The 16033-nt window shown below is 34.8% G+C and overlaps 1 protein-coding gene across 1 annotated transcript in view; it reads right to left on the reverse strand.

Moving 5' to 3' along the window:
- The window catches only part of Tomosyn (syntaxin-binding protein tomosyn), a 660678-nt gene that overhangs the window by 145604 nt on the left and 499041 nt on the right, over positions 1 to 16033 (reverse strand). Inside the window, exons 10-12 of the mRNA XM_072530470.1 lie at positions 14108 to 14480; positions 7044 to 7186; positions 5243 to 5453 (exon numbers count right to left, since the gene is read on the reverse strand). Of these exons, the coding sequence (XP_072386571.1) occupies positions 5243 to 5453; positions 7044 to 7186; positions 14108 to 14480 (727 nt within the window). The remainder of the gene's footprint in view (positions 1 to 5242; positions 5454 to 7043; positions 7187 to 14107; positions 14481 to 16033) is intronic.

Genomic DNA, 16033 nt, shown 5'->3' on the forward strand with positions numbered 1-16033 from the left:
CGATTTGAAAAAGCGTATTCAACCCCTAACATCTCCTCCTAACAACGGGCAGGAGCTTAAGGATCTGTTAGTGAGAGAGTGGAATAACATACCACAACATGTAATCCGGAGAAAAATTGAGAGTATGCCCCGTCGACTGCAAGAGGTTATTAGAGCAAGGGGAGGCAATACACGATATTAGTCATTGAAATTTCACTGACATTTTACCACGTTTTGTATTTTCCATTTTTTTCGTATGCCTGTTTTATCAACAATTTGGTTTGTTTTCTGCTTTTTCAATAAAAACAATAAAAAACCGTTTTTTATTGTTTCAAAACAAACATTGATGACAAATAAAAAATACGTTAGCCTAAAAAAAGATTATTACTGCACCAGAGGCAAAAATATTCCAAAAACTTGAAATTTTCAAGGTGACCCGGATTTTATGATCGCGAGTGTACATGGTACATTTAATACAAAAATGAATACAATTAAATTTAAAACACCAATGAATCCCTTGTTTTGTTTTTGTAGATGGTGCGTTAATTTCTTGGAGCAGTGCATATTTTCAGAGTTCAAACAAAATGTCGTATAGGTCGCTGATTGTGTTACAAACTTTACAATGATTACTCTCGAGTAAGTTTGATTTTATGTATGCGTAGTGGATAACGGGTTTGTACAGTGGAATACAGGAAACACATACACAAACACGAAAACTGGAATAACTGCTGATACCTGTTGCTAATGTCGAATTGTTATAATAGATATACTTTACAAGTAGGGAAAAAACTCCGAACTAATGCTGGCTAATTATATTTTGAAGCTTAATATCTTAAATAACCAGTTTATCATGGTTAACAGCACCGTTATGAAAACTCAAATCCGTATCACGAATGTTTAGTTCTTGTTTGCAGTGTACTCTGATATCTATGTGATTCTTAATAGCGTACTTAGCATATGTACTATAAAACTAATTATCAAATACTTAATATGTTGAAGGTCACAAAACTTAAACTTTTTTAAAATTAAAATTAACAAATAAAATAACTGATTTTTTCTGTTTATCATAACGTATGTAGCAACATATACAATTTAGCTTGAATCTAATAACATACCTAGTCTAGTTTACTTTAAGAAAAGAACATTAGACTCCAATAATGGCGCAAGAACTATCGATGTCAGACTATTGACATTATAAATTATAATATACAAATTGCTGACTACATCGTGATTTGAAATTAGTTATCTGTGACGTTTTGTCTGGCAGACATTATCAATGGCACTGCGGCAGCTCTGACCCTCAGACGTCAGACCTTACGTTCGCTACAGCACAGCCTTTGATAATGCCTGCGATACTTGTATGTATGACGTTAAGAACAAACAATTTTAGCTCATGACCTAACAAATGCGAAAATAATGTATCATTTGTCAGTGTTTTTTGTACCAATGATTACTAAGTGTACAGATTAGTAATTCTAATTATTCACGATAATGATATTTATGTTTAATCGTAGCTCACATTTTACTACCCGTAATTCTATTTATGTAACATGTAATAGCATTAATTTGTTTATTAACAAAATCGCATTTACCAAAATAAAAGTATACTCTTCACAATCTGTTAATTTAAAATGTGAAGAAGATATTATACTGAGTGACAAAAAAGGTAAATATTTACAAATATTTATCCGATTTTAATAATTATTGGTATAAATGTTCAGTGTACCTTACTAGTAAAATGATTAAATGTTCAGCTTGATTCGTTAACTTACTGCAGAAGCTGGTTCAATAATGTGTTGAGGATCCACGATTTCTTATACACTTATTAACACGCCTAGGCATCGTTCTGATGCAGTGATCGATATTCTATTTGGGGTATCTCACTCCAGGCTACTGCAACTTCGTAAGTAAGAGCTGCTAAAGTCTGTGGAAGGTTTTGCAAATTTAAGAGCCAGCGACCTATCATGTCCCCGATATGTTCAATTGGTGGCCAAAGTAAATGGTTGATGTGCTGTTGATTCATGAAGGCTAGCAATTCTCTGGCAACATGCGGCATTCATTGTCTTGTTGAAAAATCGGGTTTTGGATGAGGTTTACGTATAGAATAAGATGAGGTCCACTACTTCCTGAATATAGCGTCGGGCTATCATACTGCCTCTGATAAAAATTAGTGGTGCATACCATAACTCGCAAGGTGTGGTGACCGTGCCGCTCTCTGTCAAATTGTGGATCACCACATGTCTTTCACCATGTCGCGCCAATTTCTCATTCTGTCACGAGCATCAGGCATCCCCAGACAGAAGCAGGATTCACTAAAGACCACCTGATTCAAAAATTCCGGTCAGATAGAATTCTTTCTCGACACCAGAGCAAACGGTCATAGCGCTGTTCAGCTGTGAGAGATAGCACCCAATATGAGCGCTAAGAAAAAAGTGCAAACTGTCGTAATTTTCGATATACCGTATGCATACCAATCATCCTTCCATGATCTTTAAACCACTGAGTTGCGATGGCTCGAGTACTATTGAATCTGTCTCTTAGAACAAGAAGTCTTAATAGGCGATCTTTTCGCTCTGTGGTCCCTCTCTGACATCCAGAACCCCTCGCTCGGTATCCTCGGCCTTTCTAAGTCCACACTGCAGTATACTGCGTAAGGCTGTTGGTCTTCCTAGAAGACAATTCGGCGCCTATCAAAGACTGTGACAACATAAAAATTTTTATAGCAACATAAAAAGGCTTCTTAATCAGCTACACGAAATTTAAAATTTAACTGAAAACGGTAAATTCATAAAACTGAATGCTTATTTTTCACTAAACAATTATAAGGCAGCCACCACAACAGATAAACCTGAAAATATTTTCATTTGTTGTTCATGATGTTCATATAAGTCGATATGTAAAAAATAATTCTGATAAACCTACCTAGGTGTTTACCTTTTTTGTCACTCAGTACAAATTATGGAAAGATAATATATTTCTCGTGTATCTACTTCTCTTAGTATACTGCACTTACATTTCAGTACACTGTAGGAAATAATATGGTCAATCATTACTAAATAAAGCAGTCCCATAGAATATTTATATGTTTTTGTATAAAATAAATACTATGTTTGATCGGTACAAAGAATTTTTAAAATAGCATTGTTAGATTTTATCAACTTTCAGTTTAATTTTATTTCTATATAAAACGAATTCTACACTAAAGATTGCTAAGATGACATTTATAAAATCTTCTAAAGGGTTATATCTTAAAAATAAATTATGATTGCATATTTTTTACTCAAAATCTTCAGTACTTTCTAGAAATTTATGTTATGTAAGTAAAAATTGCAGCAAAAGCTTTCGGCTCGTATAAGATTTGATTATATATATGTTCCAAAAGATTTCAGCGGTTAGTACAATTAAACCTAGAGCTAACGTTAATACTATTTACAAGAAATAATATTAAATTCAACAGTCTTCCGAGTTGAATCGCGTCGATCATCATTGCGCCGAACAGGAATGCATTGGTTAGTGATCTGAGACTCGGAAGCCCGGAAGAACACATCAAAGAGGATGTCGAATGTCGAAAGCTCGGCGTAATAATAAACGGTGCGGTTCAACCCGAAAGACTGTTAAGTTTAATATTAATTTTGTAATAGTATTAAACTTAGCTCTAGGTTTAATTATAATATATATATATATATATATATATATATATATATATATATATATATATATATTCGTTATATATACTCGCGTAAGAACCATAGTGATATAGAAATAGCAATATTGTGTAGTAATATCACAATCTTACCGTAATTTATATCCCACTTTCTTCCTACACAGCGTGTCAAAACTTTAATTCTCTCTGGACCAATATCCACCCTTGTAACAACTATGTCCAACATTTTGCTACTCCTTTAGCCACTACTTTCAAAGAGTTCTTCTTCGTCAACATCTATTTCTGCATCCTTGAGGATTCCAATTTAAGACACCCCTCTGAATTACACCTTTAGAATGAAGAAGACAGAAAAGATTTGATTTCACGTCCAAAGCGTCTATGTATCTATTGATACGTATTTCGACTTAATAAGTCTCATCAGAATAGTTATTCATAGCCGTTCTTAATGTGAAAAATAATCTTCTTTGTCTTATTAGAAGCAACAATAACATGGCTTCGTTATGGACGCAATAGCGACATCTGATACACCTTTAGCTTTACTTTTTTTTGCAGTTTTTCATCATACTCGTTTATATATGCTCGTTGCAATATACATTGGTGGTTTAAGATCATACTTAGTCAACACACCATTTGTATTTGTGATCTTACACATCTCGTAACCATAAAGAAGCACCGGTTTCAGATATTTAACAAGCGAATCTTGAATTTTATAGATTTATTCATTTATTTACTTATATCTTATACACCTATGCCGAAGAGTCATTAGCCTTAATCTACAAGAACATCGCGGTTTTGCTAAATGGATTATATTTACGGCAGCAAAGCTACCATGAACTCTTATCAGCAACAAATCTGTAGATGATTACCAAATAGTATTTTGTATCCCTTAAATTCCAGAACCCAACACGGAATATACGATGTAAAGTTATTATAAACAATGGTAATCATATACAAAAATTTGCCAATAATTGTTAGCAGAAGCAGGCTGTTTGTAGGGTCATATAAAATATATAAAATATGGTCATATTATATCTGACATATAGTAAATAGATGAAGTTAGGTCATAGGTATATTAATCAGTATCCATATCTAACTATTAATTATACAAAATGAATTAGTTTACTAGTTATTTCATGATTTTAAAAATAGATAGTATGTAGAATTTGGACTTTAAAGAAAGTATTTCCAAGATATAACCGATTAAAAGTTGTTTTGTCATTAGTGCTTAATCTGTAACCGTCAAGACGATTTCTCGGTATCCTCTAAAATTTTTATAGCTACTAAGTTAGATTTGTACTTGAGCCTTGTTATGGAGTAGCTTACGCAGCAAAAGCTTGCCTATAGCAAATCCTAAAATCTAAAAAATGTCGATTGTATAAATTCGATAAGAAACAGTCTTCCCACAGCATATCCAAATTAGCTAATCCTGTCAAGAGCCTAACGTCCTAAATGATCGACTTGAGGCTGATTATATGAAAAAACAGAAATAAATATTAAACAAATCATAATACCAAGAAAATATATGTTGAAAAATCAACATGCTTATAAAAAAAGTAGTGACTTTAAATCGAAAACGAAATTCAGAAAACTATTACTGACCTGGTCTATACTGGGGCTTCTGGGTTGTCTATCGTCCCTCTCTGGGTTGATGGGGAGCGCCTCGGTGGGTATTTGATTTTTTTTTGGGCTCCTCGGCACCCGAGAGTAGGGATCTTGAGCACCGTATAAATCGGGGCTACCAACGTTAAGAAGACACACTTTTTGTTCTATATCTATTATCACAATGCCGGCTTCATTACCGTAAGCCATCCTGAAATTCAATAAAATTTAAAATGGTTAAGTGATCCTAAAAACCTTCTTTTTATATATTTACGATTGATCTATTGATTTTTATAGTGATTTGAAAATTACCAGGAGAGAAAAATTATATATATATATATATATATATATATATATATATATATATATATATATATATATATATAATCTAATATCTATCTAATGTTCGGATAAATTTCCGCGGTCAGATGAATGAAAATTACTTAGTTCTCGGGAAGAACCACGTTGAGAATTTATTACTCGACGTTTCAGCACCCATTTTGGAGCCATTATCAAGAGTGATACGATTCGGAGTCTCAATCTGCTTACTCCCTCACTCGAGACGTACCAGTATCGTGTTCTGTATTGCAAGAACTGTCTCTCGGCTCTGAGGTCTCTGTGGTCTAAACTGACGTGACCTGAGCGGTGTGGGCGGGAGGTCGCTGAAGCAGGGGTCGCCATGTTGCCGGCAATCGTTTCGCGTCATCGCGCGTGTTCAAGCTGTTAGGCCGTTTTTCGATTTCGATAGCTTCACGAACGATTCTCGATTTTAAGGAGCGGATGGGGGCGATGGTTTTTGCTTTTTCGAGCACAAAATAGATTTCGAAAAAGCAAAAACCATCGATCCCATCAGCAATTCAACTAAAATGAAATGCAGTCTAGTATTTGGTCATTATAACCAAAATAACAGCCAGGTACGCTAGCAGCGACATCTGCTGGCTGCGTTACACTACTAGTGTAACGCAGCACTTGGTGCAAAATTAAGCGAGTTTTAAAATTTTATCGTGTGACCCCTCAAATTAAAAGATTTTAAAGGAAAAATTACGTTGTGATGTCCGTTGTAAGAAAATGCTACGTATAAAGCCGCTTTGGCATCCTATCATACCATTTCCGATCAGCAGCACACTGGATGAGAACTGTCATGTAGTTCACATGCCAAACGGTACATACATTGCCTTTTTGCCTTTTCAAAACCAACAATCATGCTGCTGAAGGTCTATGTCTAACGGTGGACCTACCACAGCAGACACGTGTATATCAGTGGATGGTGCCACAACGGCATACGTGGTTACATTACACCCCAAACGTCAAAATCGGATCAATAACAGCGAAGATAACATACAATACCACTTTGGCAATGCCGCCATGTTTGTTTTTCTATTAAAAATTCATCTAAGTCCAATCCTCTTTCCAACGAACCCTCTTACGTCACGATCGGACCAATAACAATGAAGATATAATGTAATGCCCTTTTGGCATGCCCCAATACACATGACACATACTGCATTCTAAGTTAAGCCGTTTGACATTTACGACCAGGAAGGGATTACGATTTAGGGGATGCGCCAGAACGTATATAGCATATCTACTCGTAAATAGAACTGTTTTAAAATGTCTTATTAGATTCGGTGAAACTAAATCCTTGCATCGTATGTAATATTTTCCAGACCAGTCCATGAAAGTTTACACTTGTGTCGGAAAATTTTTGTTGTTCAAAATACTACGGCAGCTTCAAATATTTCAAAAGGAAAAACCTAAATAATAGTTTGTATTTAAATGTTATGTAAATAAAAGTACTTACAGTCCATATGAACTGTTAATTGTTAAAGCTGTAATATGACTAGGAGGTTCTCCATTGTTCCATGGAGTTAAACAAACTAACTGAGCTTGGAAACCGGGAAGTTTCTTCTGATTCCCCGTTTTCACCTTCAACATGGCACCATCCTGAAAAACAAAATGTAATAATACATTAGTAAAGTTTTTATTATTAACAATGTAAGAGTTTTATCGACATTACGAGTTTTAACTAAAAAATATTTATTGAGTACTTGACATGTCTTTAATAAATGAAATAATTTATATTGAGTGTTCAGATTTCTATGTCACTTTCTATGTCAATGTGTGACAGCTATTGAAAGATAAGTACCTGTTATATTAATTAATTTTACTTAATTTTTAATCTCACATTAATCGTAACTTCCTAATTTCCCTGTATATAATTGTAGTGGAATCTATATTATTGAAAAATTTCCTAGTCCGGAAAATACTTGTACAGAGTAAAAAGTTGCAAATTACAAGGTAATGGGCTTTGTGATGAATTGGCGCGGTATTTGTGAGATTATAAATTGGGGTTGAACGCTTTTTAGCACGTAGTCTAATTAGAATATTCACATCATACAGAAATCATTGTTTGAAGTTCCGTCGAATTTACTTATTAGCTACCAATAAAACATTTACTTAACGACTTCAGAAATTATTACATATTATCGAATGTGACGATGTAAAAGTTGGACATAAGGCCATTCGAATTATATTTATCCATCGATTTTAGCCACAAATTTTGTATTGCGTTTTGAGTATTGAGAATTGAGTAATAATGTCATAAGTTGGTTTCTACCATGAAATTCCATATTAATACTTCATTCAATATAATTGCTGTAATGTAGGCCTAGTAGTGAATTGTCTTAGCCTTCGATAGAGGGCTGGTCGTAAATATACATGGTCGGATCAACCCCTTCACCACTCCTAGGTATTTGACGACTTTTTCTGATTGGATCCTGTTCCCGCTCATCCATTATTCTTTTATTAGTTGAACTTGTTGGCTGAAGATATTAAAATAGGTCTTCTCTGCCTTAAATTTGATTTTCCATTTGTTTGTGTAGTTTGATGTTTTTTCTAGGTGGGTTTGCATCTGCAACTGCTTGCATCCTAGACAACTTTTGGACATCTTTGAAAAGTTCCGTTATTCAAAAATACGTCGCATATGTTAACTTGTAGTGTGATATCAGTTAGGGCTTTTTTCCAAACTGTATCATGGGCTTTTTTATATCTAATATTGAAGTCTATTTTTGCCTCGGTGACTACTGTTATTAGTTGCGGTTTACAATTTTTCCTTTCCTAAATAGAAATTGGATTCTTTCTGTCACTTTCTGGTCCCCTTTCGTATTTCAATGGTTTTAATCCATTCTTTAAGCAATAGGGTATTTTCCAAACTATATCGTATGCTTTGGTCTACTTTATACTCTAGCTGCTGGCCTAGATGGTGGGTATTATTGTTACCATGTGTCGCGTCTATTAGTCTGACGGTCAGTGCAGAATTGAGTCCCAAACGGGAGATTCGAAGAAACCTTCTTCTCTATTTATATTGTCATTCACTCTTGGTTATGTTAAGCACTTATTACCATATTCAATAGCTTTCTCCTGCTCCTGAAGATGGATAGTAAAACGTTGATATCGACTTACATACGAGTCCTCAAAAAAATACATAGTCCAAATTCAGATTATTATTTAATTCTAACCTTGACCGTGAAAGCCTCCGATTACACTTAAAATGTTTTTCCTTTGTTCCAATATTCTCGTATCCTCTAAAAAGAATTTCTAAAAGCACTTTGTATCCATACTACCACTTCGTTTTTATTTTTTTCAATAAGTATACCCATAACAGTTACTAATGTTTTCCTTTTTCCGAGACAATTGCTTCCGCGACAATAACTTCTAATATTTTCCCTAATGTACGAAATTCATTATATACAAAAAACCTTTGTAGATTACTTCTATGAAAGCAATTTAACTTTATTTAGGTAATAACCACTTGAATAAAAGACAAAAAGAGCATTTTTATCAATGTTACAATATCATGTCAACCTTTTACATTGGTCAGTTCCCTTAGTAAAAGCTTTTCGAAATTATATTTGATTCAAGTTCCGTTTCAGTTTGTTTTTCACTGTCGAGCAACAACCTAACAAATAAATTATGACGTAAACGTAACCTGTTGGATGTACGATATTGCTCGTATTTTTTATTAAAGAGATATTGACTTTATCATTTAGGCCATTTACTTGTTGATCCTTCTCCTTTGAATCTTATTTATTTTAAAAAATAAAATATTGTGACGTATATTTAACGAATATATTAATGGACATCCAACACCAGATGAATGGAAAACAGCATATATGACCCCAATATATAAAAAAGGTGACAGGAGAAATTGTAAAAACTATAGAGGGATATCGGTCACAAGCTCAATGAGTCGACTATACGGTCGAATACTACGGGACCTGATAGAGGAAGATTATCAATCGTCTGAAGACGAAGAACAAGGAGGATTTAGAGCAGGTAGTTCATGTACAGATAACATCAAACATTGGTTAGTGCTCTCAAAGATCTATATTATGGTTCAAACTTCCAAATGAAATTCGGAAACCTCTTAGCTGAAAAATTTGCAGTTACTAAGGGTCTCAGGCAAGGATGTTGTATTTCTCCGGCTCTATTTAAGATTTATATCTCTGCAGCTCTGAAACAATGGAAAAGGAAAGTCAAAGGAATGGGTATACAATTGAACGATCAGGATTACATATATACTTTACAGTTTGCAGATGATCAGGTGGTGATCTCAAATGACAAAGATGACATGGAATACATGCTTAGAAAACTAATTGAAGAATACCAGAAATGGGGATTAAATATAAATTTAGAAAAGACAAAATACCTCTCAATTGGAGCTGAAGCAGAACAACTCGATACCGATGACAATCAAAAAATAAATCCATGCAACGAATATAAATACCTGGGCGCCATCTTGGACCGTAGTGGAAAAGACGAACGAGAAATAAAACATCGAATTGTACAAGCACGAAGAGCTATAGCATGTTTGAACGGAGTTCTATGGAGTAAAGAAATATCAAAAAAAAGAAAATGGAACATCTATGAGACAATGGTTAAAACTAGCCTACTTTATGGAGCTGAGACATGGAGAATAACCGAAAAATATAAGAAAAAGGTCGAAGCCACAGAAATGGATGCCATCAGAAGATCGATGAGAATATCAAGAGCCGACAGAATACGGAATGAAGTGATAAAACAACAAATGGGTATAAAGGGCACTATAGTTGAGGATATTGAGAGAAAACAGCTCATATGGTATGGGCATGTGAGCCGAATGGGGGACGAAAGATTGCCTAAAAAAAACGATGATGTGGCAACCCCCAGAGAAGAGGAAACGAGGAAGACCACCACAGAGCTGGAACCTGGGAGTTAGGAAAGCGATTAGCACTCGAAATCTGGACGAACACCTAACTCAAGACAGAATACAGTGGCGTTTGGGAGTCGGACAACGTCGTAAGACGTTATAAAAAAAACCGAATATATATATATATATATATATATATATATATATATATATATATATATATATATATATATATATATATATATATATATATATATATATATATATATATATATATATATATATATAAATATTGTGAAAAGTTTTCCATAAAAAAATATAATTTTGCATTCAGGAATATTATTAAATGTAATTTGCAGTAATTTTAAAATATTATTACTGATACTAATAATAAAGAAAAACTTCAACTTTAAACCGTGAGAATAACAGTACTCTTAATGAGAAGGATTTTCTACCCAGAATTTTCTGACTGGGCAGACAACCATTTTCTGCTAGGCCTTTTATGGATAAGTTCAGGTTTTTTCGTTGTTGCATTTTGCATTTTTTTGTTCTTTTCAATATAACTTCGTATTGTTAAGCTCAAAAACCAGTTCTAAAAATTTATTGGTAGTCAATATTTAATATATTGGTAGTCGATAGTTATTTATAACGCTTTGATCTTGTGTTGCTCAATTATTTGTTGGACGTTTAGGATTGGATGTTTACTTTTTCGTCTTCTTTATTTTAGGTTTAAGGTATTTGTTGCCTATTTCGTAATGTAGTCCATTTGAATATTTAATAATAATAATAATTGTCACAGCTAATGCCACAAAATGCAATGAACACCGCTTAATCAGTTTAATGAGTCATTTACTGAAACTCTTCCTTAGGATATTACACTCAAGAATGTACAAGATACTAGAAGAACTTAGCGGGTCAACACAATTCGGTTTTAAAGGAGGACTAGGAACAAGAGAGGCAATTTTATGTTTGAACACCTTAATACAAAACTGTTTAGATCAACGAAAAGATGTCTACCTCACCTTCATCGACTACGAGAAGGCATTTGACAATGTTAAACATGATATCATGATGGAACTACTACATAGGGCCAACATTGACCAGAAGGAGATCATAATTATTCAGAATCTATACTGGAACCAAATGGCAAAGCTGAGGATTGATCAAGACCAATATACGGATGAATTTGAAATCAGGAAAGGTGTCCGCCAAGGCTGCATACTCTCTCCGATGCTTTTTAATTTATATGTTGAAAATATATTTGCGGAAGCATTACAAGACACGGAATAAGGCATTAAGGTGAACGGCATACCAATTAGCAACCTACGCTATGCGGACGACACAGTGATTATAACTGATAATTTGGAAGATCAGCAGTTATTACTTGATAGGGTGAATAGCATAGGTAAAAAATATGGCCTCAAAATCAACATTTTGAAAACGAAATATATGGTCATTAGCAGAAACCCTCCAGAAAACCCGATAATATGCATAGGTGACGATCGCATAAAACGCGTGAAAACTTTTAAATACCTTGGCACCACAATCAATGACCAATCGGATCCACAACAAGAGATAAAATCCCGAATACAAATGGCAAGACAAGCTTTTGTGAAATTCAGACCGCTCCTATGTAATCAAAACCTAAATTTCGAAATACGCTACAGAATGGTCAAGTGCTACATATGGTCCATCTTGCTTTATGGCATGGAAACGTGGACTTTGAAAAAAACATCTATCAACAAACTTGAAGCATTTGAAATGTGGTCATTGAGAAGAATGATGCGCATACTTTGGGTGGATAGAGTTGGAAACGATGACGTCCTTAAGAGAGTCGGCGTGGAAAGAGAACTCTTTGAATTAATTAAAAAACGCAAGATTGGTTACCTTGGGCACATATTGAGAGGAGCAAAATATGAAATACCACAGTTAATCCTACAAGGGAAGATCGAAGGTAGGAGAGGAGCCGGCCGCAAACAATTATCCTGGTTAAGCAATATTAAAGAATGGACAGGAATACACAATACAGGCGAGCTGTGTCACGCCGCCAAGAACAGTTGGATAAAATACATCCCTGTCGTACTCCCTATTCTCTTGTAATTAGATCAGTTAATTGGTCTTGTGTTTTGATTTTGTCTGTTTAATTGTAATCAAATTTCTGATAGTTCTCAGGTTTTTGTCGTCTATTTAAATTTCTCTTATTAGACATAAATTTGTCGTATTTTACTGTGTTAAATGCCTTTTGATACTCTATAAAGCATATGTATATTTCACAATTTACATCCCTGCATCTCTGAAATAGTATTTGTATGGACCTCCCGTGGCATCAGAGCGTCACTAAACACGAATTTTGTTCATGTAAGTATTTTCGCACTGTTTTTTCGGAAGATTTATAAGATTCTAACTGTTTTAACTGTTCTAGTTGATTTCTAACTGATTCTATACTACCTGAAGTATATCATTTCCCTTCGTATTTTCTCTCGAGGTAGGCTACTAATTAATTATCCATTTTCTATCATTGAAAGAAGCTAATAAGAATAGCAATGGCGTGCTAAAACCACATGGAAGGATCTACATTGTAGAACTTAGTAACAAACAGAACCATCCAATAAAGGCTCCAGTACAGGTTACAGTATCTCTCTCAGTAGGTTACTGAGGGAGGTAGCTGTGAAGAGAAATACAAATAAAAAGGAAAAGGCAGTTAAGATTTGATTTCACGTACAGGGCGCTTGCGCATCCGCTTATACGTATTTCGGCCCAATAGGCCTCATCAGAACGGCTTTCGCAATCGCTCTGAACGTGAAATAAATCTTTTCTGTTTTAGGAAGCAACTCTAACATGGCTTCTGATCTGATAATAAAATCGTAGACTAATTTTCGAAACCAAATTTTTCGATTTTATTTCGATATACTCTACGAGTACTAGAAACCAATTCGCTAAGAATTTTGCTTAGTTGAGGAGATATGTTGTGGAATGCAATTTTTAGATTCCCCATGTCTCTCTTAACATCTTTATCAACGTCTGTTTTGCCTTGCAATTCTTAGAAGGCACAGATTAAAGCGGAATTCTTGAATTTGGTTTCGAAAATTAGTCTACGATTTTAGAAATACAAATATCTATCAACAGGCCTCAAGAAGACTCCTTAAGACCAGAGGGTACAGAGATTATAGGAAAAAGGCATACACTGATTGACTATCTGATCAGGGTCTAGCCAGGTGATTGCGAAATACAAGTGATATCAGATTTGTGCAATATGACCAGCTTATTTTATATTCAACAAAATTGGATTAATACGAAGTAATGAATTAAGATGTGTATAAACAACAAGTTGTTCGATATTAGCGTTGCCACACACCCGACCGGGATAATGTGAATTTTTTTAGAATGTGCGACTTTTAGTTAAGTCCACTTCTTCAAAATATTTAACAAATCGTTAAAACTGCAGTTTTAGTTACTGGATTGCAAGTTGGAATCTACCAGTACTACTGTATCATATCTTCTTTTGGAATAATCATATCCATTCAACAGAATGACTATTTGTACAGTCAATTAAGAGTAATTAAAGGACATCATTAAATACGTGTTTAATTTAAGGTTCAAACTTAGTGAGTTAAAAACTAATTAATGGTTCTGAAGATATACTTAAAAGTAATGTTGTACTACACTAAAATGCTTACCCGTTTATTGTCTATTTCCAACATATCCAATTTACTTCCAGATCCGGCGCTGCCAGGTCCTGAGAATTGACAATCGGGCGATATCTCCCCTTCATCTAATATTTCATACGTGATGGGTACTTCCAAAACCGTCACCTCATCGAAACTCTCCACTTTCTTGTACGTGAACAAAATGACATGGCCAGAAGCGCCAGCTACGCAGAGCTTCCTCGATTCTGGACACAAGGAAATTATTTCAACAGCGAACGGTTCATCCTCGGCGTCCAGCGACCTGGATTTGGGTTTCTCGAACACTTTGGCGGTTTTCAGTTTGTAAAGAACTTGCAGCGTACCAGCGCTGGCGTCCCAAAACTTTATACTACCGTCAGAGTGCCTGTAAATTAATATAATATACTTTATACTATGCACTAAGGACACTATCTTATAACTTACATATTCTAGAACATAATATTGTACAGAGTATGGTACTGTCAGAGTCAGGTCTGTACAGAGTATTGTACCAAAAGTCTGGAAATGCATAATTATCTCTTAATTGGATGGGTTGAAGTGTACAAAAACCTTGATACGCCTACTCTGGAATATGGAAATTTTAAATTTGATGCTTGCAGTGTTGCCAGATTTATCATTTTTCTCTTATCATTAGTCGCTTTGATTTTTTAAATGTAACAGTGTATATTGTACATACAGTGTAATCCTCACTTCAATACGAGTTCAATAATATGTAACACTTGGTAATTTATCTAGGTTTTAACCTCTCAGTGCCAAATAGTTTTGAAGTAATTCAGTAAATATAGAATGCTGCTTGTTAAGTCTTAACATATCACGAATAATCCCTCATTATTTGTGTTACAAGTATTAATAAAACACGAAAACATGTTCTATTTATTTTCGATTTATCCTAGCTCAAATAAAACGAGTTTTTTGTCTCATTCGTTTTTCCTGGTCGAACAGGTTGTTATTTAACTCATATGTTTATTTTTAGTATCTAAACACGCTACGATACGATGTTACCGCCAATTCTCCTCTTCTCAATATAAAAGTTATCATTTTTACGACCACAACTGGTCATGAATGTTTTTTCCTAGTACCAACCGCTTCGCTAATTCATTACAAAAAGTTTTTTGTCTACCAAGAATTAGGTCAGTAATGTTTATTTGTTTTCGGAACTCGTAAAAGGGCAATAAATCTTTAGTTTTATTGTTTTATTATTACGCAGTTTCTTCGTAAATGTAAAGAAAAATTGGCTTCTTGAATACCACCTTTGGAACGTTTAAAATTCGTTAATGTCAGTTGGACATTGGCGGGTCACTCTTTCCTATAAAATATTGGATTGGAACGGCATTCAGAGACTCATAAAGGGCTGATATACAAAAGTAGAGAATATGGCTACAGCGGCGCTATGACGAAACTAATCTCTTCCTACTTGAGCAACCGAAGCTTCAAGAATAGGACAAGTCCTGTCCAAACTTGGAACCCCGAAAGCTGGAGTGCCACAGGGAGCGGTCCTGTCACCCCTATTGTACTCAATATTTACCGCAGACGTTCCCAGAACACCAGGAACACTATTAAGCCTTTATGCCGATGACAGAGCAATAGCGGCCAAGCAACGAAATGTAAACATGGCAGTTAACAACCTGCAAACCGCGTTGGACGAAATCGAGTATGGAAAACGAAATGGAGTGTTAGATGAAAAATCGCCATAAACTCCACAAAACGCAAGCGGTGCTATTCAAAAAGAAACATCAGCAACCAAAGAAACAACTTACTGTACAGAACAATCCAATCGAGTGGAAAAGCGATGCAAAATACCTGGAAGTCATCATTGATAAAGGACTCACATTCAAAAAGCACGTAGACACCACAGTGCAAAAAGCCAACATGGCAAAAGTATCCACCAGAGGCCTCACAGGTAGAAAAAGCAAACTA

The sequence above is a fragment of the Diabrotica undecimpunctata genome, chromosome 4 (assembly GCF_040954645.1).
Source record: "Diabrotica undecimpunctata isolate CICGRU chromosome 4, icDiaUnde3, whole genome shotgun sequence".
In the NCBI taxonomy this organism is placed as follows: domain Eukaryota; kingdom Metazoa; phylum Arthropoda; class Insecta; order Coleoptera; family Chrysomelidae; genus Diabrotica; species Diabrotica undecimpunctata.